The 23550-nt window shown below is 47.5% G+C and overlaps 1 protein-coding gene across 1 annotated transcript in view; it reads left to right on the top strand.

The window, feature by feature from the left end:
- The first annotated feature begins 373 nt into the window (after positions 1-373).
- The window catches only part of TRPV1 (transient receptor potential cation channel subfamily V member 1), a 29175-nt gene continuing 5998 nt past the window's right edge, over positions 374-23550 (top strand). The window contains exons 1-12 of the mRNA XM_083379709.1: positions 374-730; positions 2209-2375; positions 4354-4506; positions 6009-6149; positions 7548-7846; positions 9055-9231; positions 15903-16067; positions 17010-17105; positions 18152-18222; positions 19370-19535; positions 20427-20493; positions 22371-22687. Coding sequence (XP_083235835.1) covers positions 438-730; positions 2209-2375; positions 4354-4506; positions 6009-6149; positions 7548-7846; positions 9055-9231; positions 15903-16067; positions 17010-17105; positions 18152-18222; positions 19370-19535; positions 20427-20493; positions 22371-22687 — 2112 coding nt within the window. The 5' untranslated portion in view covers positions 374-437. The remainder of the gene's footprint in view (positions 731-2208; positions 2376-4353; positions 4507-6008; positions 6150-7547; positions 7847-9054; positions 9232-15902; positions 16068-17009; positions 17106-18151; positions 18223-19369; positions 19536-20426; positions 20494-22370; positions 22688-23550) is intronic.

Below are 23550 nucleotides of genomic sequence, written 5' to 3'. Positions count from 1 at the left end.
CTGATGACTTTGCCCAGTTGGGTCATGAAACATCTGCAAAAATACAGCCATCTCAGAGAGCACCAAGGACCCCGCAGTCCTCCGCTTCCTTCTCCTTCCTTCTAGCACTGATGATGTTCCCTAGTTGCGTCATGAAACGTCTGCAAGAAAACGACCAAGCTCAGAGAGCACCAAGGATCCCTCAGTCTTTCTCCTCCTCTTTCTCCTACTCCTCCTCCTCCTCCTCCTCCTCCTCCTCTTCCCCTTCTCCTTCTCCTTCTTCTCCTTCATTCCACAACACCCCCCCTTTCTAGCACTGATGATGTTCCCTAGTTGGGTCATGAAACATCTACAAGAAAACCACCCAGCTCAGAGAGCACCAAGGACCAATGTTTCATTTGCGAACGATGTTTCCTTTGTAGCTTCCAGGTGAGATCGTTCCTTTGTTGTAACCGGCCATGTCGAGTATCCTGGGGAAGATGAGAAAGCTGGGTAGCTCAGATCTGGAGGAATCTGAAACCACGGATGATCACACGGATGGCGAAGACTCTGCAGCTGGCACACCCAACAGTAGCACCAAGGGGACCAAGCATGGCATCTTTGCAAGACGAGCGCGGTTCGGGATTGGCGATGGTGACAAGGACATGGCTCCCATGGACTCCTTCTACCATATGGAGCAACTGGCCTCCAACCCCATCATCAAGTTCCGCCTGAGCTTGGAAAGAGGGCGGTGCGGGAACCACTGTCCCAAGTAAGAGGACTCATCTACTCTCAACTTTGCTCAGGATGAGGTTGCATATTTAGATTTTAGGGTAGAGAACATCCTGGACAAAACGTAACGTGAACGTTGCATATTGTTTAGAGACAGTTTAGTTTAGTGCTTAAGACACTGGGATAGAAACCAGGAAGTGGGGAGTTCTAGTCCTGCCTTAGGTAGGAAAGCCAACTTTCGCCAATCACCAGGAGACAAAGAGTTCTAGTCCCACATTAGACATGAAAGACAACTGAATGACTTTGGGACAATCACCAGGAGCCGGTGAGTTCTAGTTCCACCTTGGGCATGAAAGCTGGCTGGGCAACTTTGGATCAGTCCCTCTTTCTGAGCCCAACCCACCTCCTAGGGTTGTTGTTGTTGTGGGGACAATAGGAGTAGCAAGGAATGTTATGTACGTTTGTTGCCTTGTGTTACTTATAAAAATAATAAAAGTAGGATATAATAAATAAATAAACAATCTGGGCATTTCCTTTCTCCAGTTGGAACGAGGTCCAACAATGCCGTACTGGAAAAAGAGAAACATCAAAGATTTGGGGGCATTTGGCAGTTTTATTTTCAAATAAGTCACTTTTTTTCCAGTGCCCTTGCAACTTTGAATGCTCACTAAACGAATGCTCACTAAGTTGCGGAGTCCACTGGGTATCAGCTTGAAAAGTGGTTATCAGACTCGCGATTTTGGCGGCCACGGAGGAACATGATTATCTTATCAGTGATGTAGGGAAAGTGGGCTTCCAGTTACCCCTTACAATCAGCAGAGTCACTTTAGTAGCGTGATGGGAGGCATATAAATTTAATCAATCAATCAATCAGTAAATCTCATCCCCATTTCTCCCTTTTCCTTTGACAGGCTACTGTCCACAGCATCCATCAGGTTATGTGCTGGGAAAGCTTTCAAGATATACAATCAAAGGAGTGTCTTTAGACTCATGATTTTGGCGACCATGAAGTGACATGACTCTCCTATAAGAGATGTAGGAAAAGTGGCCTTCCGGTTACTGCCGACAATCGGCAGAATCGCTTCAGCAGTGTGCTGAGAAGCATATACATTTAATCAATCAATCAATCAATCAGTAAATATCATCCCCTTCCCTTCAGCAGGAGGTTGGACTAGATGACCTCCAAGGTCCCTTCCAACTGTATTATTATTAATCAGCAAATCTCATCCCCTCCCCTTCCCTTCAGCAGGCTACTGTCCACAGCATCCATCGGGGTATGTGCTGGGAAAGCTTTCAAGATATACAATCGTAGGAGTCTCTTTAGACTCGTGATTTTGGCGACCACAAAGTAACATGACTCTCCTATAAGAGATGTAGGAAAAGTGGGCTTCCGGTTACCGCCAACAATCAACAGAGTTGCTTCTGCAGTGCAATGGGAGGCATATACATTTAATCAATCAATCAATCAATCAATCAATTAGCAAATCTCATCCCCATTCCTCCCTTTTCCTTTGGCAGGCTACTGTCCACAGCATCCATTGGGGTATGTGCTGGGAAAGCTTTCAAGATATACGACCGGAGGAGTCTCTTTGATGCCGTAGCACAAGGAGACCCGAGTCAATTGGACGATTTGCTGATCTTCCTGCTGGAATCGCTAAAAAACTTGACCGATGCAGAGTTTAAAGGTGAGTGAGAGAAACATTGGTGTGCGCACATCATAATGAACGTGATATCCTGTGGAGACAACATTCTCCAGAAAGACCCAGGTTGGCTTTAGCAATTACAGGTAGTCCTCAACGTACGACCGCAACTGAAACCAACATGTCTGTTGCTAAGTGAGACAATTGTTAAGTGCCCAAATTTTACAACCGTTCTTGCCACGATTGTTAAGTGAATCACTGCAGTTGTTAAGTTGATCATATGGTTGTTAAGTGAATCTGGCTTCCCCTCGGATTTTCTTTGTCAAAAGTTCACAAAAGGGAATCACATGTTTCCCCGGGACACGACGACCGTCATAAAAATGAGCCGGATGTTGAGCATCTCAATTTTGATCATGTGATCATGGGGATGCTGCAATGGTTGTGAGAGTGAAAAACGCTCATAACTTACAATTTTCAGTGCCGTCGTAACTTCACTAAATGAACTGCTGTAAGTCAAGGACTATCTGTTTGTACATTTTCAGCAAGAGATTGTTTTTCTATTCTTCCCTTTTTTAATAAACACCTTTTTCTCAGGAGAGTTAGAAGAAGGTAAAACTGACAATCTGTTGTTTTTGTTTTAATCTGGCTCATGACGGGCTCATTTTGCAGAATCTTTTTGCCGGATTCAGGATCTTTGCTCTCATTTGCAATCTCTCTTTTATTTATAAAAGTGATTTATTGCCCAGGCTGGATGGGGGAATTCTGGGAATTGAAGTTCACACCTCTTAAGGTTGCCAAGGTTGAGAAACACACAGAGTGATTGGAAATATCTCCCTGCTGTCACTGCAACAAAAGAACTAAGGCAGGACAAGAAGAAGCGACGGATGGAAACTAACCAAAGAGAGAAGCAATCAAGAACTAAGGAGGAATTTCCTGACAGTTAGAACAATTAACCAGTGGAACAGCTTGCCACCAGACATTGTGGTTGCTCTAACACTGAGGGTTTTAAAGAAGAGATTGGACAACCTTTTGTCCGAAATCGTGTAGGGTTTCCTGCTGAGCAGTGTTGTGGCCCTGACCCCCAAGCCTGTCCTACCCGAGGAAGAGGACGCTGAGGATGATGGGGAGGAACTGGCAAGGCCTCCCTCTCCGGGACCCTCCCCTCTGGCAAGGCCTCCATCTCCATCTGAAGGCCGACAGGAGCAGCCTGTGATTAGCCAGGCTGGGAGTGAGCCAGAGCAGCTGCAGCAGATGGAGAGTAGTGCAGATGAATCATGGCTAGATCCCCGAGAACGGCGCAGAGGCGAGCGTTTACAGCAGCGTAGGAAGAGTAGGAGGGTCAGGGATTAGCTGAGTCACTGAGCCACACCCCACAAGGTACAAAAGGGGGTGTGGCTGCTCTCAGGACTTTGTGACGAACAATAATTTAATCAACCTCTGGTCACATCTTCGGAATACCTGTTTGAAACCCTGGCCTGAATTCTTGACAACGCTTCTCTACTTTTGTTTCTGGACCGTTTGCTTGTTTGCTTGGACTCATTTTGAGTAATTGTTTGGAAGTTATCTCATTCCAGCCGACGCTTGAGGTAACCAGCCTATTTTGGCTGACTGTTTGTATTTTGCTGCCAAGGCCTTATCAGGAGGCAATTACTAAAGCCTAAGGAATTAACCCTTGCTAGTTGTGCCTGCTTGTCTGTCTGTTTGTACCCCAGGAGGGGGGAACAGAACAAGCAGGGTGTTGGACTAGATGACCTCCAAGGTCCCTTAAATCATCATCATCATCATCATCATCACCACCATTATTACTATTATCTCAAAGGGGTTTAACAACCAAATATGAAATGAATTGAGTGGAAAACCAGGAAGAAAACCAGGTACAAAGGAGAGGAAGGAAGTAATAATATTTACAATAAGATTTGAAAATCTTGAAAAATTGGACTCTTTCTTTCACCCTGGAAATAAGGCTGTTGAGTTGTTTCCAAAATGTTTCCCATTTTCTCCCATCCTGTTTCTCGATTCCCAGAGCCCGACACCGGCAAGACCTGCCTGCTGAAGGCCATGCTCAACCTTCACAACGGCCGCAACGACACCATCCCTCTCTTGCTGGAGATTGCGGAGAAGACGGAGAACCTGACGGAGTTTGTGAACGCCGGATACACGGACAGCTATTACCGGGGTAAAGACGGTGTGGAGGAGAGCCGTTTCTCTGGGGTTGCTAAGGCTTTGGGAGCTGTAGCATGGGAGGGGACCTTAAAGGTCATCAAGTCCAACCTTCCCACATCACTGCGGTAGAAGGTACCCCTCGCCTCGCAGGCATAATGCAGCCTGCCCGTTGTGGTTGTAACATGTGACGGTTGTAAACCGGGTCACCGGTTTTTGGAATGGGCATCAATTGGGTCATTCCATGACCGATTTTTGTTGTCAGTCGTTAAGCAAAAGCTAGGGTCATTAAGAGAACCAGCAGGATTTTGCTGCAAATAGGGAGCAAAACTCATCAAATGTGGTCACGTGACCATGGAAAGCTACAAATGCGGGGGGGGCGGTGGCCGTCGGGATTTTGAATCTGGGTCATACATATTCCCAGGGAGGTCCATTGCAACTTCAGATAGTCATTAAGTGATTGGGCGTAAGTCGAGAACTACCTGTTAGATACACCTGCCTCCAGAAGCGGTGAATGCTCCAACACTGGAAGTTTTTAAGAAGAGCCTGGACAGCCATTTGTCTGAAATGAGTAGAGTTGCCTGCCTGAGGAGGGGGTCAGACTAGAAGACCTCCAAGGTCCCTTCCAACTTTATTATTCTTAGTAACAACCTGCCTCCAGAAGCTGCGAATGCTCCCACACTGGAAGTTTTTAAGAAGAGCCTGGACAGCCATTTGTCTGAAATAAGTATAGAGTTTCCTGCCAGAGGAGGGGGTTGGACTAGATGACCTCCAAGGTCCCTTCCAATTCTGTTGTTGTTGTTACCTACGGCACCCTGACCAATTGACAGCCACCCAGCCTCTACCTGACACAATTCGGCTGTGATCTCAAATTTTCTAATCACCTTGGGGTCTCCTTTCCTTGATTTTTCTTCATCATGAGGCCATCCTTCCTTCTGGGGCTCCAAAATGTGCCTTAACAATGTGGCTTTTGGATACCTTTCACTTCAAACCTCAGGTGGGGTGAAAAGCTTAGATTGACCCCCTCTGACAAGAAGGTGACAGACTGTGTGAAATAATGGGGTCCTTGGAGGTCACTTAGCTGTGCTGGCTGAGGAATTCTGGGAGTTGAAGTCCACAAGTCATAAAAGGGCCAAGTTGGAAGACCTCTGCTAGTGGACCTCAACTCCCAGAATTCCTCAGCCAGGCATGCTGGCTGAGGAATTCTGGGAGTTGAAGTCCACAAGTCATAAAAGGGCCAAGTTGGAAGACCTCTGCTAGTGGACCTCAACTCCCAGAATTCCTCAGCCAGGCATGCTGGCTGAGGAATTCTGGGAGTTGAAGTCTACAAGTCACAAAAGGGCCAAGTTTGAAGACCCCTGAACTAGACCTTCAGACATTGAGTGAGAAGAACCGCTGCCAGCAGAATTCTGGGAGTTGAAGTCCACAGATATTGGCTGAGGGATTCTGGGAGTTGAAGCCCACCCTTCTTCAAGCTGCCAATGTTGAGAAACCCTGATCTAATGGATGCCTCTGCAGGTCAGACGGCCCTCCACATCGCCATTGAGAGACGCAACATGTACCTGGTCAACCTCTTGGTCAAGAATGGGGCGGACGTCCATGCGAGAGCCCACGGGGAATTCTTCCAGAAGATCAAGGGGAAGCCGGGATTTTATTTCGGTAAAGTCGGGGGCCACGTTTGGAATTCTTGTGCCTTGTCCAAAAAAACCCCTTAATTTGCCTTTAAGACCCTATGATTGATGCCTCTGTTCTGATCAGCCTGATTTGAGGAAGTTGGGAACAGTTGGGTTGGTCTAGCTGACCTCTGAGGTCCCTTCCAGCCCTGTGATTCTATGTTCTAAGGGATTCCCGCGCTGCTTTCCCAGACTTCCTTCCTTCCTTCCTTCCTTCCTTCCTTCCTTCCTTCCTTCCTTCCTTCCTTCCTTCATTCCTTCCTTTCTCTCTCTCTCTCTCTCTCTCTCCCTTCCTTTCTCTCTCCCTCTATTTCTTCCTTCCTTTTTGTCTCTCTGTCTCTCTCTTCCTTCCTTTCTCTCTCCCTCTATTTACTTTCTTCCTTTTTCTTTCTGTCTCTGTCTCTTTCCCTCCCTCCCTTCCCTTCTCTCTTTCCTCCCTTCCTTTTTCTCTCTCTCTCTCTGCCTCTCTCCTTCCTTCCTTCCTTCTTTTTTTCTCTTTCTCTCCCTCTCTCCTCCCTTCCTTTTTCTCTCTGTCTCTCTCCTTTCCTCCCTTCCTTTCTCTCTCCCTCCCTCCCTCCCTCCCTCTCTTTCCTTCCTTCCTTTCTCTCTCTCTCTCTCTCCCTCTCCCTTCCTTTCTCTCTTTCCTTCCTTCCTTTTTCTCTCTCTCTGTCTCCCTCCTTCCTTCCTTCCTTCTTTCCTTCCTTCCTTTTTCATTCTGTCTCTCTCTCCCTCCCTCCCTCCCTTCCTTCCTTCCTTCCTTCCTTCCTTCCTTCCTTCCTTCCTTCCTTCCTTCCTTCCTTCCTTCCTTCTGCAATATAATTCCACCGCCCCAGTTTACTGGTCTCTCTATATGGGCCACCAGGGACACGGTGGCTCAATGGGTTAGGACGCTGACCTTGTCAATCAGAAGGTCGGCTCTTTGGCGGGTCGAATCCCGAGTGCCGCATAGCAGAGTGAGTGCCTGTTACTTGTCCCAGCTCTGCCAACCTAGCAGTCCGAAAGCATGTAAAAATGCAAGTAGACAAATAGGGACCACTCCGGTGGGAAGGTAACAGCGTTCCGTGCGCCTTTGGCGTCTAGTTATTCCGGCCACAGGGCCACGGAGGCATCCTCGGACAAGCACTGGCTCTTCGGCTTTGAAACGGAGATGAGCACCGGCCCCTAGAGTCGGAAACGACTAGCACGCATGTGCGGGGGAACCTTTACCTTTATATGGGCCACCAGCTTAGCATGAAAGTTTCTGAAGCTCAGCCAACATTTGCTGAGGGAAAGGGAAATCGGCCCTGAATAACAATTATTATACCTACAGACGTTCCTTCTGTTTAAGTCACGATTCTGCTCATTGTTTCACCCGCCTCTCTCTCGGTTGGTTTTCGGCCTGCAGGAGAGCTGCCTCTCTCTCTAGCCGCCTGCACCAACCAGCTCAACATCGTCAAGTACCTGCTGGAGAACCCCTACCAGGCGGCCAACATCGCCGAGCAGGACTCCATGGGCAACACCGTCCTTCACGCCCTGGTGGAGATCGCCGACAACACAGCCGACAACACCAAATTTGTCACCCGGATGTACAACGACATGCTCATCCTGGGAGCGAGGATCAACCCCACCCTCCGGCTGGAGGAAGTCGCCAACCGCAGAGGGCTGACCCCGCTCACCCTGGCAGCCAAGATGGGGAAGATACAGGTAGTCCTCGACTTACGACCGTTCCTGTTTGAAGTTATGATGGCACTGCAAAAAGTGACTTGCGACTGTATCGCAGCATCCCCATGGCCAATGTGACTAAAGTTCAGTCACTTGGCAACTGACTCATAAAGAATACAATAGAATGGAATGGAATAGAATAGAATAGAATAGAATAGAATAGAATAGAATAGAATAGAATAGAATAGAATAGAATAGAATAGAATAGAATAGAATAGAATAGAATAGAATAGAATAGAATAGAATAGAATAATAGAATAGAGTAGAGTAGAGTAGAATAGAATAGAATCTTTAAATAGAATAGAATAGAATAGAATAGAATAATAGAATAGAATAGAGTAGAGTAGAGTAGAGTAGAGTAATTAGAATAGAATCTTTAAATAGAATAGAATAGAATAGAATAAGAAATAGAATCTATATAGAATAGAATAGAATAGAAGATAGAGAATAGAAGATAGAGAATAGAATAGAATAAGAAAGAATCTTTAAATAGAATAGAATAGAATAAGAAATAGAATCTATATAGAATAGAATAGAATAGAATAGAATAGAATAGAATAGAATAGAAGATAGAGAATAGAAGATAGAGAATAGAATAGAATAAGAAAGAATCTTTAAATAGAATAGAATAGAATAAGAAATAGAATCTATGTAGAATAGAATAGAATAGAATAGAATAGAATAGAATAGAATAGAATAAGAAATAGAATCTATATAGAATAGAATAGAATAGAATAAGAAATAGAATCTTTATATAGAATAGAATAGAATAGAAAATAGAGAATAGAAGATAGAGAATAGAATAGAATAGAATAGAATAAGAAATAGAATCTATATAGAATAGAATAGAATAGAATAGAATAGAATAGAATAAGAAATAGAATCTTTATATAGAATAGAATAGAATAGAATAGAATAGAATAGAATAGAATAGAATAGAATAGAATAGAATAGAATAGAATAGAATAAGAAATAGAATCTTTATATAGACTAGAATAGACTAGACTAGACTAGAATAGTTGAAGTCCACCCTTCTTAATGCATGCTGGCTAGGGAATTCTGGGAGTTGAAGTCTATGAGTCATAAAAGAGCCAAGGTTGCCTACCCCTATTGTAGTCCAACCCCCTGCTCAGGCAGGAAATAAAATCCAGGCGTCAGCATCCCGCCTCCTCTCTTCCCCTCGGCACCAGGTCTTCGCCTACATCCTCCGGCGGGAGATGAAGGAGCCGGAATGCCGTCACCTCTCTCGCAAATTCACCGAGTGGGCCTACGGACCCGTCCACTCCTCGCTTTACGACCTCTCCAGCATCGACACCTGCGAGAAGAACTCCGTCTTGGAGATCATCGCTTACAGCAGCGAAACCCCGGTGGGTCAAAGCTTTCGCCACTGGGCATGCTCCCGGGACCTTAGGACTCCCACTCCCAGGATCCTCCAGGCCTGGAATTCTGGGAATTTGGGGGTCCAACCTCTGGGGAAGGCCCCCTTGGGAAGCCTGGTTGGGGGCTCCCGGGATGAGGGGCTGATTCAGAAGGGTCACCTGGTTTCCTTTCCGCTTTATTAGGCCGTCATACTTGGAAGGACTTAGGTATTCAGAGATTCAGAGATTCAGATATTTGGATTTGGATTTGGATTTGGATTTGAATTTGGATGATTTGGATTCGGATTTAACTGATGATTTAGATTTCAATTTCAATTTCAATTTCAATTTGGATTTGGATTTGGATTTGGATTTGGATTTGGATTTGGATTTGGATTTGGATTTGGGTTTGGATTTGCATTTGCATTTGCATTAGGATTTGGATGATTTGGATTTGGATGATTTGGATTTGGATGATTCTGATTTCGATTTAACTGATGATTTAGATTTGGATTTGGATGATTCGGATGATTCAGATGATTCGGATTCGGATTCGGATTTAACTGATGATTTAGATTTGGATTTGGATTTGGATTTGGATTTGCATTTGGATTTGGATTTGGATTTGGATGATTTGGATTTGGATGATTCGGATTTGGATTTAACTGATGATTTACATTTGGATTTGGATTTGGATGATTCGGATGATTCAGATGATTCAGATTCGGATTCGGATTTAACTGATGATTTACATTTGGATTTGGATTTGAATTTGTATTTGCATTTGCATTTAGATTTGGATGATTTGGATTTGGATTTGGATTTGGATGGTTCGGATTCAGATTTAACTGATGATTTAGATTTGGATTTGGATTTGGATGCTTCGGATTCAGATTTAACTGATGATTTAGATTTGGATTTGGAGTTGGATGATTTGGATTCGGATAATTTAGATTTCCCCTTCATGGATTACTGCCTTGTCGTGGCGAAGGGGCTTGCGTAATTCAATGAAGCTATGAGCTATGCCGTGCAGGGCCACCCAAGACGAACAGGTCATAGCTGAGAGTTCTGACAAAACATGATCCACTGGAGAAGGAAATGGCAACCCACTCCAGTATCTTTGCCATGAAAACCCTATGGACAGTACCAAAAGGCAAAACGATATGATGCTGGAAGATGAGCCCCTCAGGTCGGAAGGCATCCAATATGCTACTGGGGAAGAGCAGAGGGCTAGTACTAGTAGCGCCAGAAAGAATGAAGCGACTGGGCCAAAGCCGAAAGGACGCTCAGCTGTGGATGTGTCTGGTGGTGAAAGGAAAGTCCGATGCTGTAAAGATTTTTTCTCCATAGGAACCTGGAATGTAAGATCCATGAATCAAGGAAAGCTGGACGTGGTCAAACAAGAGATGTCAAGACTGAACATCGACATCTTAGGTATTAGCGAACTAAAATGGACAGGAATGGGTGAATTTAATTCAGATGACCATCAGGTATACTACTGCGGGCAAGAATCCCTCAGAAGAAATGAAGTAGCCTTCATAGTCAATAAAAGAGTAGGAAAATCAATACTGGGATACAATCCTCAAAATGACAGAATGATCTCAGTTCGAATCCAAGGGAAACCATTCAATATCACAGTAGTCCAAGTCTATGCCCCAACCACCAGTGCTGAAGAGGATGAAATTGACCAGTTCTATGAAGCCCTACAGCACCTTATAGAACTAACACCAAAAAATGGTGTCCTTATCATCATGGGGGATTGGAATGCTAAAGTAGGAAGCCAAAAGATAACTGGAATAACAGGCAAGTTTGGCCTTGGAGTACAAAATGAAGCAGGGCACAGGCTGATAGAATTTTGTCAAGAGAATACGATGGTCATAGCAAACACTCTTTTCCAACAACCCAAGAGACGGCTCTACACATGGACATCACCAGACGGTCAACACAGAAATCAGATTGACTATATGCTCTGCAGCCAAAGATGGAGAAGCTCTATACAGTCGGTAAAAACAAGACTGTGGCTCAGACCGTGAGCTTCTCCTTGCAAAGTTTAGGCTTAAACTGAAGAAAGTAGGGAAAAGCACTAGGCCACTCAGGTATGAATTAAATCATATCCCTATTGAATATACAGTAGAGGTGACAAATAGATTTAAGGAATTAGATCTGATAGACAGAGTGCCTGAAGAACTATGGACAGAGGTTCGCGACATTGTACAACAGGTAGCAACCAAAACCATCCCAAAGAAAAAGAAATGCAAGAAAGCAAAATGGCTGTCTGAGGAAGCTTTGCAAATAGCTGAGGAAAGGAGGAAAGCGAAAGGCAAGGGAGAAAAACATAGATATGCCCAATTGAATGCAGAACTCCAGAGAATAGCTAGAAGAGATAAGAATGCCTTCTTAAATGAACAGTGCAAAGAAATAGAAGAAAACAATAGAATAGGGAGGACCAGAGATCTTTTCAAGAAAATTGGAGAGATGAAGGGAACATTCCATGCAAAAATGGGCATGATAAAGGACCAAAATGGCAGGGACCTAACAGAGGCAGAAGAGATTAAGAAGAGGTGGCAAAATTACACAGAAGAACTATACAAGAATGAGCTTAACGTCCCTGATAATCACAATGAGGTGGTCACTGACCTCGAGCCAGACATCCTAGAATGTGAAGTGAAGTGGGCCTTAGAAAAGCTGAGCAACAACAAAGCTAGTGGAGGTGACAGTATTCCAGCTGAGCTATTCAAAATCTTAAAAGACAGTGCAGTAAAAGTGCTACACTCAATTTGCCAGCAAATTTGGAAAACTCAGCAGTGGCCACAGGATTGGAAAAGATCAGTTTACATTCCAATTCCAAAGAAAGGCAGTGCCAAAGAATGTTCAAACTATCGCATCATTGCACTCATTTCTCATGCTAGTAAAGTCATGCTTAAAATCCTACAAGCTAGACTTCAGCAGTATGTGGATCGAGAACTACCAGAAGTACAGGCAGGATTTCGAAGAGGCAGAGGAACTAGAGATCAAATTGCCAACATACGCTGGATCATGGAGAAAGCTAGGGAGTTCCAGAAAAACATCTACTTTTGCTTCATTGACTATGCTAAAGCCTTTGATTGTGTGGATCATAACAAACTGTGGCAAGTTCTTAAAGAGATGGGAGTACCAGACCATCTTATTTGTCTCTTGAGAAACCTATATGCGGGTCAAGAAGCAACAGTGAGAACTGGACACGGAACCACTGATTGGTTCAAAATTGGGAAAGGAGTCCGGCAAGGCTGTATACTGTCGCCTTGCCTATTTAACTTATATGCAGAGCACATCATGAGAAAGGCAGGGCTAGATGAATCAAAAGTTGGAATTAAGATTGCTGGAAGAAATATCAACAACCTAAGATACGCAGATGATACCACTCTAATGGCAGAAAGTGAAGAAGAACTAAAGAGCCTCTTGTTGCGGGTGAAAAAGGAGAGTGCAAAAGTTGGGTTGAAACTTAACATTAAGAAAACCAAGATCATGGCATCTGGCCCTCTCAATTCCTGGCAAATAGATGGGGAAGAAATGGAGGTAGTGACAGATTTTGTTTTCCTGGGCTCCAAGATCACTGCAGATGGGGACTGTAGCCAAGAAATTAAAAGACGCTTGCTCCTGGGGAGGAAAGCCATGGCAAATCTCGACAGCACACTAAAAAGCAGAGACATCACCCTGCCAACAAAAGTGCATATAGTCAAGGCTATGGTCTTCCCAGTTGCAATGTATGGCAGTGAAAGTTGGACCATAAGAAAGGCTGAGCGCCAAAGAATTGAGGCCTTTGAACTCTGGTGCTGGAGAAGACTCCTGCGAGTCCCTTGGACTGCAAGGCGATCAAACCGGTCAGTCCTAGAGGAGATCAATCCTGACTGCTCTTTAGAAGGCCAGATCTTGAAGCTAAAACTCAAATACTTTGGCCACCTAATGAGAAAGAAGGACTCACTGGAGAAGAGCCTAATGCTGGGAAAGATCGAGGGCAATAGAAGAAGGGGACGACAGAGAATGAGGTGGCTGGATGGAGTCACCGAAGCAGTAGGCGTGAGCTTAAAGGGACTCCAGGAGATGGTGGAGGACAGGAAGGCCTGGAGGAACGTTGTCCATAGGGTCGCGATGAGTTGGACACGACTTCGCAGCTAACAAAAATTTAGATTTGGATTTGGATCTGGATTTAGATTTAGATGATTTAAATTTTATTTATTAAATTTATTTCCTCCCTTCTCACTCTAAAAAGAAGGTTTTGGTTTGGGATTTGGGTTTTTTTTTGTTCATTTTTCTGCAGTAAGATGGGAAAGGAATGATTGGATTTAAATATACAACTCTGAGTGCAAAGAATAGATTTTATTTGCAAATGGGAGGAACTATTGATTTTAGTAGTGGGCTGCCTTATTTAGCCTGTCTCAATTCCAGCAAATGTATTTGATAAGTAGTTAGTAATCTTTATATTGGTACATTAATATACAGTAATATATTACTTTCTCTTTATCATCAATCTGTTTGACTGTCCCTCTGTCCCTCCATCCATCCAGGCAGCCTTATATCCATCCATCTCGCTCCGTCTTTCCTTCCATCCATCTGTCTATCTGTTTTTCCCTCTCCCTCCACCCACCCATCCATCCATCTGTCCCTTCATCTCTTCGTCCCTCCCTTCCTCATTCCCTCCCTCCCTCCACCCACCCATCCATGCATCTATCCATCTATCCATCCATCTGTCCATCCATCCATCTCTCCCTCCATTCCTTCATCCCTCCTTCCCTCTTTCCGCCCCTCTCTCCATCCATCCATCCATCCATCCATCCATCCATCCACCCATCTGTCCCTTCATCTCTTCGTCCCTCCCTTCCTCATTCCCTCCCTCACTCCAGCCACCCATCCATGCATCTATCCATCTATCCATCCATCTGTCCATCCATCCATCTGTCCCTCCATTCCTTCATCCCACCCTCCCTCTTTCCACCCCTCTCTCCATCCATCCATCCATCCATCCATCCATCCATCCATCCATCCATCCATCCATCCATGCTTGGGACATACAAACATATATATGTATTTGCACATACAAAATCAATCCATAAATTTTTTTGGAGGTCAGTAGAGAAGAAAATAACTAGTTTTTGTTTAAGACGGATCCTGGTAAACCTTGACTGACCAAGTGGAAAAACTGAGCATTGCTCAGTGTGTGTGTGTGTGTGTGTGTGTGTGTGTGTGTGTGTATGTGTATTGTGAATCTCTTTTTTAGCAAAGCAAAAGAGGGCAGATGGTTTTACATCCAGCGTTGTCTTCCTTTCCGGCGATCATAATAGATTCTTCCGCACGTCCCTGTGTGCAATTGTGGATTGTTTTCATTTCCTTATTTATGAAAAGACAAGGTCCGTCTGTCATCCTGGGGAATTGCCGGGCACAGACAAAAAAAAAAAGGACAATAAAATGAAAACTGCTCGGCGTAGCCCATCCATTCTCATACAACACTAACACTAACACAGCAGCCGAGTCATCAAACTTCCCGAAACAAAGAGGCAATAACAGTTGTGTTTAAAACATCTGGACAAACCAAAATCATTTGTCCTGGTTGCCAAAAAGACCCTGGTGTGCTCTCTTCTGCAATTTCCATTTCCCGAGTCAGGATTCCATCAAAGATTGGCATGAAAGCTGGATGGGTGACTTTGGGCCAATCACCAGGAGACGGTGAGTTCTAGTCCTGCCTTACGCATGAAAGCCGGCCGGGTGACTTTGGGCCAATCACCAGGAGACGGGGAGTTCTAGTCCTGCCTTAGGCATGAAAGCCGCCCGGGTGACTTTGGGCCAATCACCAGGAGACGGTGAGTTCTAGTCCCGCCTTAGGCATGAAAGCCGGCTGGGTGACTATGGGCCAGTCACCAGGAGATGGTGAGTTCTAGTCCCGCCTTAGACATGAAAGCCGGCCGGGTGACTTTGGGCCAATCACCAGGAGATGGTGAGTTCTAGTCCTGCCTTACGCATGAAAGCCGGCCGGGTGACTTTGGGCCAATCACCAGGAGACGGGGAGTTCTAGTCCTGCCTTAGGCATGAAAGCCGGCCGGGTGACTTTGGGCCAATCACCAGGAGACGGTGAGTTCTAGTCCTGCCTTAGGCATGAAAGCCGCCCGGGTGACTTTGGGCCAATCACCAGGAGACGGTGAGTTCTAGTCCCGCCTTAGGCATGAAAGCCGGCTGGGTGACTATGGGCCAGTCACCAGGAGACGTTGAGTTCTAGTCCCGCCTTAGGCATGAAAGCCGGCTGGGTGACTATGGGCTAGTCACCAGGAGATGGTGAGTTCTAGTCCCGCCTTAGCCATGAAAGCCGGCTGGGTGACTATGGGCCAGTCACCAGGAGACGGTGAGTTCTAGTCTCGCCTTAGGCATGAAAGCCGGCCGGGTGACTTTGGGCCAATCACCAGGTGACTATGAATTCTAGTCTTGCCTGAGGTGTAAAAGCCAGCTGGATGAGTTTGGGCCAGTCTCTCTCTCTCTCTTTTAGCCCAGCCCACCTCATAGGGGTGTGTGTTGTGGTGAGGAAACGAGGAGGAGAAAAGTGTGCTGAATTACGTTCGCCGCCTTGAATTATTTGTAAAAAAGAATAAAGGTACGATGCAAATAAATAGATAAACGAATATAAAATAAACCCTCGGGGGGTCTTTTCTTCCTAGAACCGCCACGAGATGCTCCTGGTTGAACCCCTCAACCAGCTCCTGCAGGATAAGTGGGACAGATTTGTGAAGCATCTCTTCTACTTCAACTTTTTCACCTACGCGGTGCATATCCTGATCCTCACCGTCGCTGCCTACTACAGACCCACCAAGAAAGAAGGAACGGTGAGACCACACCTCATTAAGCTTCTAGGGTTTGATTTTTTCTCTCTCTCTTTTACAGGTAGTCCTCGACTTACGACCACATTTGAGCCCAACGTTTTCATCACTAAGCAAGACAGTGGGTTACCTGAGTTTTGCCCCATTTTTTATGACCTTTCTTCCCACCGTTGCTGGTCCTCCATCATCTCAGGGTCATACCTGATCACCCTTTGCGACCTTCCGAGCCGGATCCCAGCAAGCAAATTCAAAGGGAGGAAGCTGGACTCATTTAACGACCATGCAAAAAAGTCCTCAATGTACGACGACCCCGATTGAGCCCAAAGCTTCCGTGGCTAAGTGGAATTGGTCGGTGAAGTGAATTTGGATCCGTTTTACGATCTTTCTTGTGCCGGGTTGTTAAGTGAATCCCTGCAGTTGTGAAGTTAATCAAACGGTCGTTAAGTGAATCTGGCACCCCCCCCCCCAGATTCAGAAGGTCAGAAGGTCACAAAAGAGGATTGTGTGAGCCCCGGATCCCTGCAACCGTCATAAATAGGAGCCCAGCCTCTGAATTTATGATCATGTAACCACAGGGATGCGGCAACGGTCGTTAATTGTGAAAAATGGTCACCGGTCACTCTTTGCAGTGTTGTGACTTTGAACGGTTGCCAAAGGAACGGTTGTAAGCCGAGGACCACCTGTAACTCACTGAAAAACCGGCAGTCATTCCCTTAGAAAGGTGGCTAAATGGGGCAAAACTCACTTCACCCATGTCTCGCTTAGCGACATAAATTTCAGGCTCCATTGTGTTCGTAAGTCGAGGACTACCTGAATTTGAAAATAACAACCGGGATACTTCATCAGAGCTTATTCTCAAGCTGAGTGATCTGGTTTTTTCCTTTCGGCGGTCCTCAATTTCGAATTTTGAATTTTCACGGTGTGTCTCTGCTTGCTCTCCGTTCACAGCCTCCATTTACCTTTCGTCACACGACAGGCGAGTATTTCCGGGTCACTGGGGAGATCCTCAGCGTCTTGGGAGGTGCCTACTTCTTCTTCAGAGGGGTAAGAGTTTGGACCGGGCCCCCAGAGACCCCCTCCCACCCACCCCAAAACATGGGAGCACAAAAAAAGAGAGAACGGCAATTGGGACTCATCCATTCCTGCCCAGGGTATCGAAAGCTTGCAAATATGCGGAACCCTTGACTTACGGCTACCACCGAGCCCGTTGCTAAGCGAGACAGTTCTGAAGTGAGTTGTGCCCCAACGGAGTTGGGAAACAGGCAGTGGTGGGATTGAAATAGGTAAACCACCGGTTCTCTGAATGGATGCTGTTTCCGGAAGTCTGTTCTGGGCCTAGGCAACAAAAAATGAGCTACCGGTTCTTGCTGAAGTGGTGCGAACTGGCTGAATCCCACCACTGGGCGAAGGAAGGAAGGAAGGAAGGAAGAAAGGAAGGGAGGGAGGGAGGAAGGAAGGGAGGGAGGGAGGGAGGGAGGAGTGGTGGGATTCAAATAGGTGAACAACCGGTTCTCTGCATGGATGCCGTTTCCGGAAGTCCGTTCTGGGCCTGGGCAACAAAAAATGAGCTACCGGTTCTTGCCGAAGTGGTGTGAACCGGCTGAATACCACGGAAGGAAGGAAGGAAGGAAGGAAGGAAGGAAGGAAGGAAGGAAGGAAGGAAGGAAGGAAGGAAGGAAGGAAGGGAGGGAGGGAGGGAGGGAGGGAGGGAGGGAGGGAGGAGTGGTGGGATTCAAATAGGTGAACAACCAGTTCTCTGCGTGGATGCCGTTTCCGGAAGTCCATTCTGGGGCTGGGCAACAAAAGATTAGCTACCGCCGGTTCTGCCAAAGTGGCACGAACCGGCGGAATCCCACAACTGGAAAGAGGGCAAAAAGCTGTGTGGGTGAGCCTCAGAAAAGGGGCCTTAGAGGTCATGTAGATCAGGGGTCCCCAACCTCTGGGCTGTGCACCGATACCGGTCCGTAGCCTGTTGGGAATGGGGCCGCACAAGCAGCGGGTGAGCGAGCGAGGCTTTATCCGCACACGCAGGGGATCGAGCTGGCGTGTTTCTCGTCCCACTTTCCTCTCCTCTTTCTCCGTCCTTGCAGATCAAGTATTTCCAGCAGAGGCGCCCCTCTTTGAAAGCCATATTTACCGAATGCTACAGTGAGCTGCTTTTGTACGTGACTCGGAGAGGTGCTTTGCTTTTCGGGGTGGGGGGTGGGGGGGTGGGAGGAAGGGAAGGGGGCAACTCTTCATTTAGCTAGTTTTTTTCCCTCTTTGGGTTCTGTGGGGTCTCTGAGCTTGGTGGTTTTCTTGCAGACGTTTCATTACCCAACTGGGTAACGCCTTCAGTGCTAGAAGGGAGGGGGATTTGCAAGGAGGAGGAGGAGGAGGAGGAAGAGGAGGAGGAGGAGGAGGAGAAAGGGGAATAAATGTGGGGTCCTTGGTGCTCTTTGACCTTGGTGATTTTCTTGCAGACGTTTCATTACCCAACTGGGTAATGCCTTCAGGTCTAGAAGCGAGTGGAGTTTGCAAGGAGGAGGAGGAGGAGGGGGAGGAGGAGGAGGAGGAGGAGGAGGAGGAGGAGGAGGAGGAGGAGGAGGAGGAGGAGGAGGAGAAATGTGGGGTCCTTGATGCTCTTTGAGCTTGGTGGTTTTCTTGCAGACGTTTCATTACCCAACTGGGTAACGCCTTCAGTGCTAGAAGGGAGGGGGATTTGCAAGGAGGAGGAGGAGGAGGAGGAAGAGGAGGAGGAGGAGGAGGAGAAAGGGGAATAAATGTGGGGTCCTTGGTGCTCTTTGAGCTTGGTGATTTTCTTGCAGACGTTTCATTACCCAACTGGGTAATGCCTTCAGGTCTAGAAGCGAGTGGAGTTTGCAAGGAGGAGGAGGAGGAGGAGGAGGGGGAGGAGGAGGAGGAGGAGGAGGAGGAGGAGGAGGAGGAGAAATGTGGGGTCCTTGATGCTCTTTGAGCTTGGTGGTTTTCTTGCAGACGTTTCATTACCCAACTGGGTAACGCCTTCAGGGCTAAGGCGAGTGGAGTTTGCAAGGAGGAGGAGGAGGAGGAGGACTGTGGGGTCCTTGGTGCCCTCTGAGCTTGGTAATTGGTTTGCAGACGTTTCAGGACCCAGCTAGGGAACATCATCAGGGCCAGAGAACATGGGAATTGCAATGAACGGTCACCGAGGTCCCAAACGCCAAGCGATAGAGAGGAAAGCAGAATTTCACCAGTTGCCCCCTTGCCCTCCCCCGATTAGCCCGAAGCTGAACGAGATGCCGGTCGGTCACTCCGGTCCTCTCTTCCTGCCCTGCTCCTCCCTCCAGCTTTGTCCACTCGGTTCTCTTGCTGGGCTCGGCCGTCCTCTATTTCAGCAGGCAGGAAGTCTACGTGGTGCTGATGGTCTTCGCCCTGGCGCTGGGCTGGTCCAACCTGCTGTATTACACCCGAGGCTTCCAGCAAATGGGCATTTATTCGGTTATGCTGGAGAAGGTGAGTCTGGAACGGAGGAGAGGGCTGGGCGGGCGGGGTTGCCTCGGATTAGGAGGGCAACTTCAGATTAGGAGGGCAGAAAGGGGCACGGGATTAGGTGCTCCAGATTAGATTCTAAATAGGAGGGCTGAAAGGGGCACGGGATTAGGTGATCCAGATTATATTCTGAATAGGAGGTCTGAAAGGGGAATGGGATTAGGTGATCCTGATTATATTCTGAATAGGAGAACAGAAAGGGGCACGGGATTAAGTGATCCAGATTATATTCTGAATAGAAGGGCAGAAAGGGGCACGGGATTAAGTGATCCAGATTAGATTCTGAATAGGAGAACAGAAAGGAGCACGGGATTAAGTGATCCAGATTATATTCTGAATAGGAGAACAGAAAGGGGCACGGGATTAAGTGATCCAGATTGTATTCTGAATAGAAGGGCAGAAAGGGGCACGGGATTAACTGATCCAGATTAGATTCTGAATAGGAGGGCAGAAAGGGGCACGGGATTAAGTGATTCAGATTATATTCTGAATAGGAGAACAGAAAGGGGCACGGGATTAAGTGATCCAGATTAGATTCTGAATAGGAGGGCGGAAAGGAGCACGGGATTAGGTGCTCCAGGTTAAGAGGGCATTTTCAGATTAGGACGGCAGAAAGGGGCATGGGATTAGGTGCTTCAGATTAAGGGGGCTTCGGATTAGGATCCCTTCAGATTGAGACATCTTCCAGATTAGTGTCTGATTAGGAGGCCAAAGAGGATAACGGGTTAAGGTGCTCCAAATTAGGAGGGCTTCCAATTAGTTTCAGATTAGGAGGGCACCTTGTGCCACTTTTCTGCCCTCCTAATCTGCCACACCTGAAAGGGGGCCACCCCCATTTCTTCCTATCCTTGACAGATGATGCTACGAGATCTGGGCCGTTTCATCATGGTTTACCTGCTCTTCCACCTGGGATTTTCAACAGGTAAGGGAGGGTCAGACTGTAGTTGGGGGGGGCGGGCGAGAAGCAAGACGGAAGAGCCACCCCACGGCTGTGCGGTGTATGGGTTATGGCAGCGTTTCTCAACCTTGGCAACTTGAAGATGGGTGGACTTCAACTCCCAGAATTCTATGCTGGCTGGGGAATTCTGGGAGTTGAAGTCCACCCATCTTCCAAGTCAGGGCTTTTCAACCAGCGGTACGGGTATCCCCCCAGGATACATTGGCACCTGGCAGGTGGTACGTGTCCATCCTAGAAAAGTGGTAGCAGGGGAGGGAAATGAGCTGAACCGGTGGCAGCACCGCACAAGCCTGAGTGAGAGACGGCTGGAGCTGCAGGGCTGTCAGGGTTCAGCGGAAGCGCCAGGATCAGCGCCAGGATCCAGCTGGACTTTGCCGCTGATCCTGGCGCTTCTGCTGAGCCCAGAAGAAGCGCTGATCAGCTGGAATGTTGCAGCATCTCCAGGGTCTTGTGATTTACATTCAGATGCTTGGCAACCGATTCATATTTATGACGGTCACAGTGTCCCAGGGTCATGTGAAGGGACCAAAACCTGCTGCAACCACCCAGCAGAGGGGGGGGAGAGAGAAATAAAAACCAAACTCCCCCCCACCCCACCCCCGCTGCCAATCCTCAACAGAAATGCTCACAACCACGAAAACCTCGGACAGGAGGAAGAGGGCCGCCGGACGGGCAGGCGGGTGTCTTGCTCGGCTGTGGCTTGGGGGGGGCACTTTTTTCAGGGCCATTGTAACTTCGAACAGTCACTAAGCGAACTGTTGTAAGTCGAGGACTGCCTGTACTTCATCACTTTCTTCCTTTTTTTTTTTTGGTCATCACGTTTTTGACCCCTTGCTAGGCGACTGGTGGAACGCGGATGTTGCCATATCCTAAAAGTGGCACAACGGGTGAAAAGGTTGAAAAGCCCTGTTCCAAGTGGCTAAGATGGAGAAACAGTGGGTGATGGCATCAAAGTGTTCCCCCAGTTCAGGGAGAAGTCTACCCGCAATTTTCCCAAGGAAGAAACGATTGAAGAAGGACAAAATGGAGTGGGTTTTAATTTCATTGATTAAATTTATTCACCGCCCATTTTGCTGTCACACGACGGTAGGACTTCAGGGAAGTTTAAATACAGGTAGCTCTCGACTTTACAACCGTTTGTTTAGTGACCATTTGTAGTTACAACGGCCCTGAAAAAGGGGACTTAGGACCATTTTTCACACTTACGACCCTTGCAGCATCCCTGTAGTCATGTGACTAACATTCACATGCCTGGCAACTGATTCATCTTTACGACGGTCGCAGCATCCCGGGGGGTGTGTGTGTCACGTGATCCCCTTTTGCGACCTTCTGACAAGGAAAGTCAACGGGGAAGCCAGGCTCGCTTAACAACCTAATTTAACAACCGCAGAGTTTCACTTAACAACAATGGTGAGAAAGGTCCTAAAACGGAACCAAACTCACTTAACAACTCTCTAGATGAACTAAGAAGAAATTTCCTGACAGCGAGACCAATTAACCCGCGGAACTGCTTGCCACCAGAAGTTGTGGGTGCTCCATCACTGGAGGTTTGGAGGAAGAAATCGGACAGCCATTTGTCTGAAATGGTATAGGGATTCCTGCCTGAGTAGGGGGTTGGACTAGATGACCTCCGAGGTCCCTTCCAACTCCGCTATTCTGTCCTGGCCTGTTCTATTCTCTCGCTTAGCGACAGAAATTTTGGGCTCGGGGTGGACACGCCCGTGAGCAGCTAAGCAAAGGCAGAGGGGTTGGTCTAGATGACCTCTGAGGTCCCTTCCGATGCTCACTTTCGCGCCTTTTGGTCCTCTTTCCCACCGCCGTGATGTTCCCCTTCGGGACAGCCGTGGTGACCCTGATCGAGGAAGACAACGAGGGCCGTCCGGAGATGGCCCAGCCGCTGGACGTCTGCCCGTGCCCCGTGAAGGCCCGCCCGTCCTACAACAACCTCTACACCACCTGCCTGGAGCTCTTCAAGTTCACCATCGGGATGGGCGACCTGGAGTTCACCGAGAACTACCACTTCAAGTCCATCTTCATCATCCTCTTGCTGATCTACGTGGTGCTCACCTACATCCTGCTGCTGAACATGCTGATCGCCTTGATGGGCGAAACCGTCAACAAGATTGCCCAGGAGAGCAAAAGCATCTGGAAGCTGCAGGTGGGTTGCAACCCCCCCTGCCCCCGAATCCCACCCCAGGATTTGGTTCCGGGGTTTCGAGGTGCAAGTGTGGGTCAGTTTTCAGGGAGGAGAAGCAGGAAGGCCGAAGGGTGTTGCGTCTTGCTTTGGACATAGTCACAGATATGAAAGCCGGCTGGGTGACTTTGGGCGATGGAGACGGTGAGTTCTAGTCCCGCCTTAGGCCTGAAAGCTGGCTGGGTGGCTTTGGGCCAATCACCAGGAGACGGTGAGTTCTAGTCCCGCCTTAGGCCTGAAAGCTGGCTGGGTGGCTTTGGGCCAATCACCAGGAGACGGTGAGTTCTAGTCCTGCCTTAGGCATGAAAGCCAGCTGGGTGACTTTGGGCCAATCACTAGGAGACGGTGAGTTCTAGTCCCGCCTTAGGCCTGAAAGCCAGCTGGGTGACTTTGGGCCAATCACCAGGAGACGGTGAGTTCTAGTCCCGCCTTAGGCCTGAAAGCTGGCTGGGTGGCTTTGGGCCAATCACCAGGAGACGGTGAGTTCTAGTCCTGCCTTAGGCATGAAAGCCAGCTGGGTGACTTTGAGCCAATCACTAGGAGACGGTGAGTTCTAGTCCCGCCTTAGGCCTGAAAGCCAGCTGGGTGACTTTGGGCCAATCACCAGGAGACGGTGAGTTCTAGTCCCGCCTTAGGCATGAAAGCTGACTGGGTGACTTTGGGCCAATCACCAGGAGATGGTGAGTTCTAGTCCCACCTTAAGCACAAAAGCAGTTGGGTGACTTTGGGCCAATTACCAGGAGACAGTGAATTCTCTGGGGATTTCCAGAAACGATAGGACATTTATTTATTTATGTATTCTTGTGTGTTTATCTTCTGTCTTTATT

This window comes from Vipera ursinii (assembly GCF_947247035.1).
Source record: "Vipera ursinii genome assembly, chromosome: 1".
NCBI classification, from domain to species: Eukaryota; Metazoa; Chordata; class Lepidosauria; order Squamata; family Viperidae; genus Vipera; species Vipera ursinii.
The sequence above is the reverse complement of the archived record's forward strand: the minus strand, read 5'-3'. Positions and strand labels throughout refer to the sequence as shown.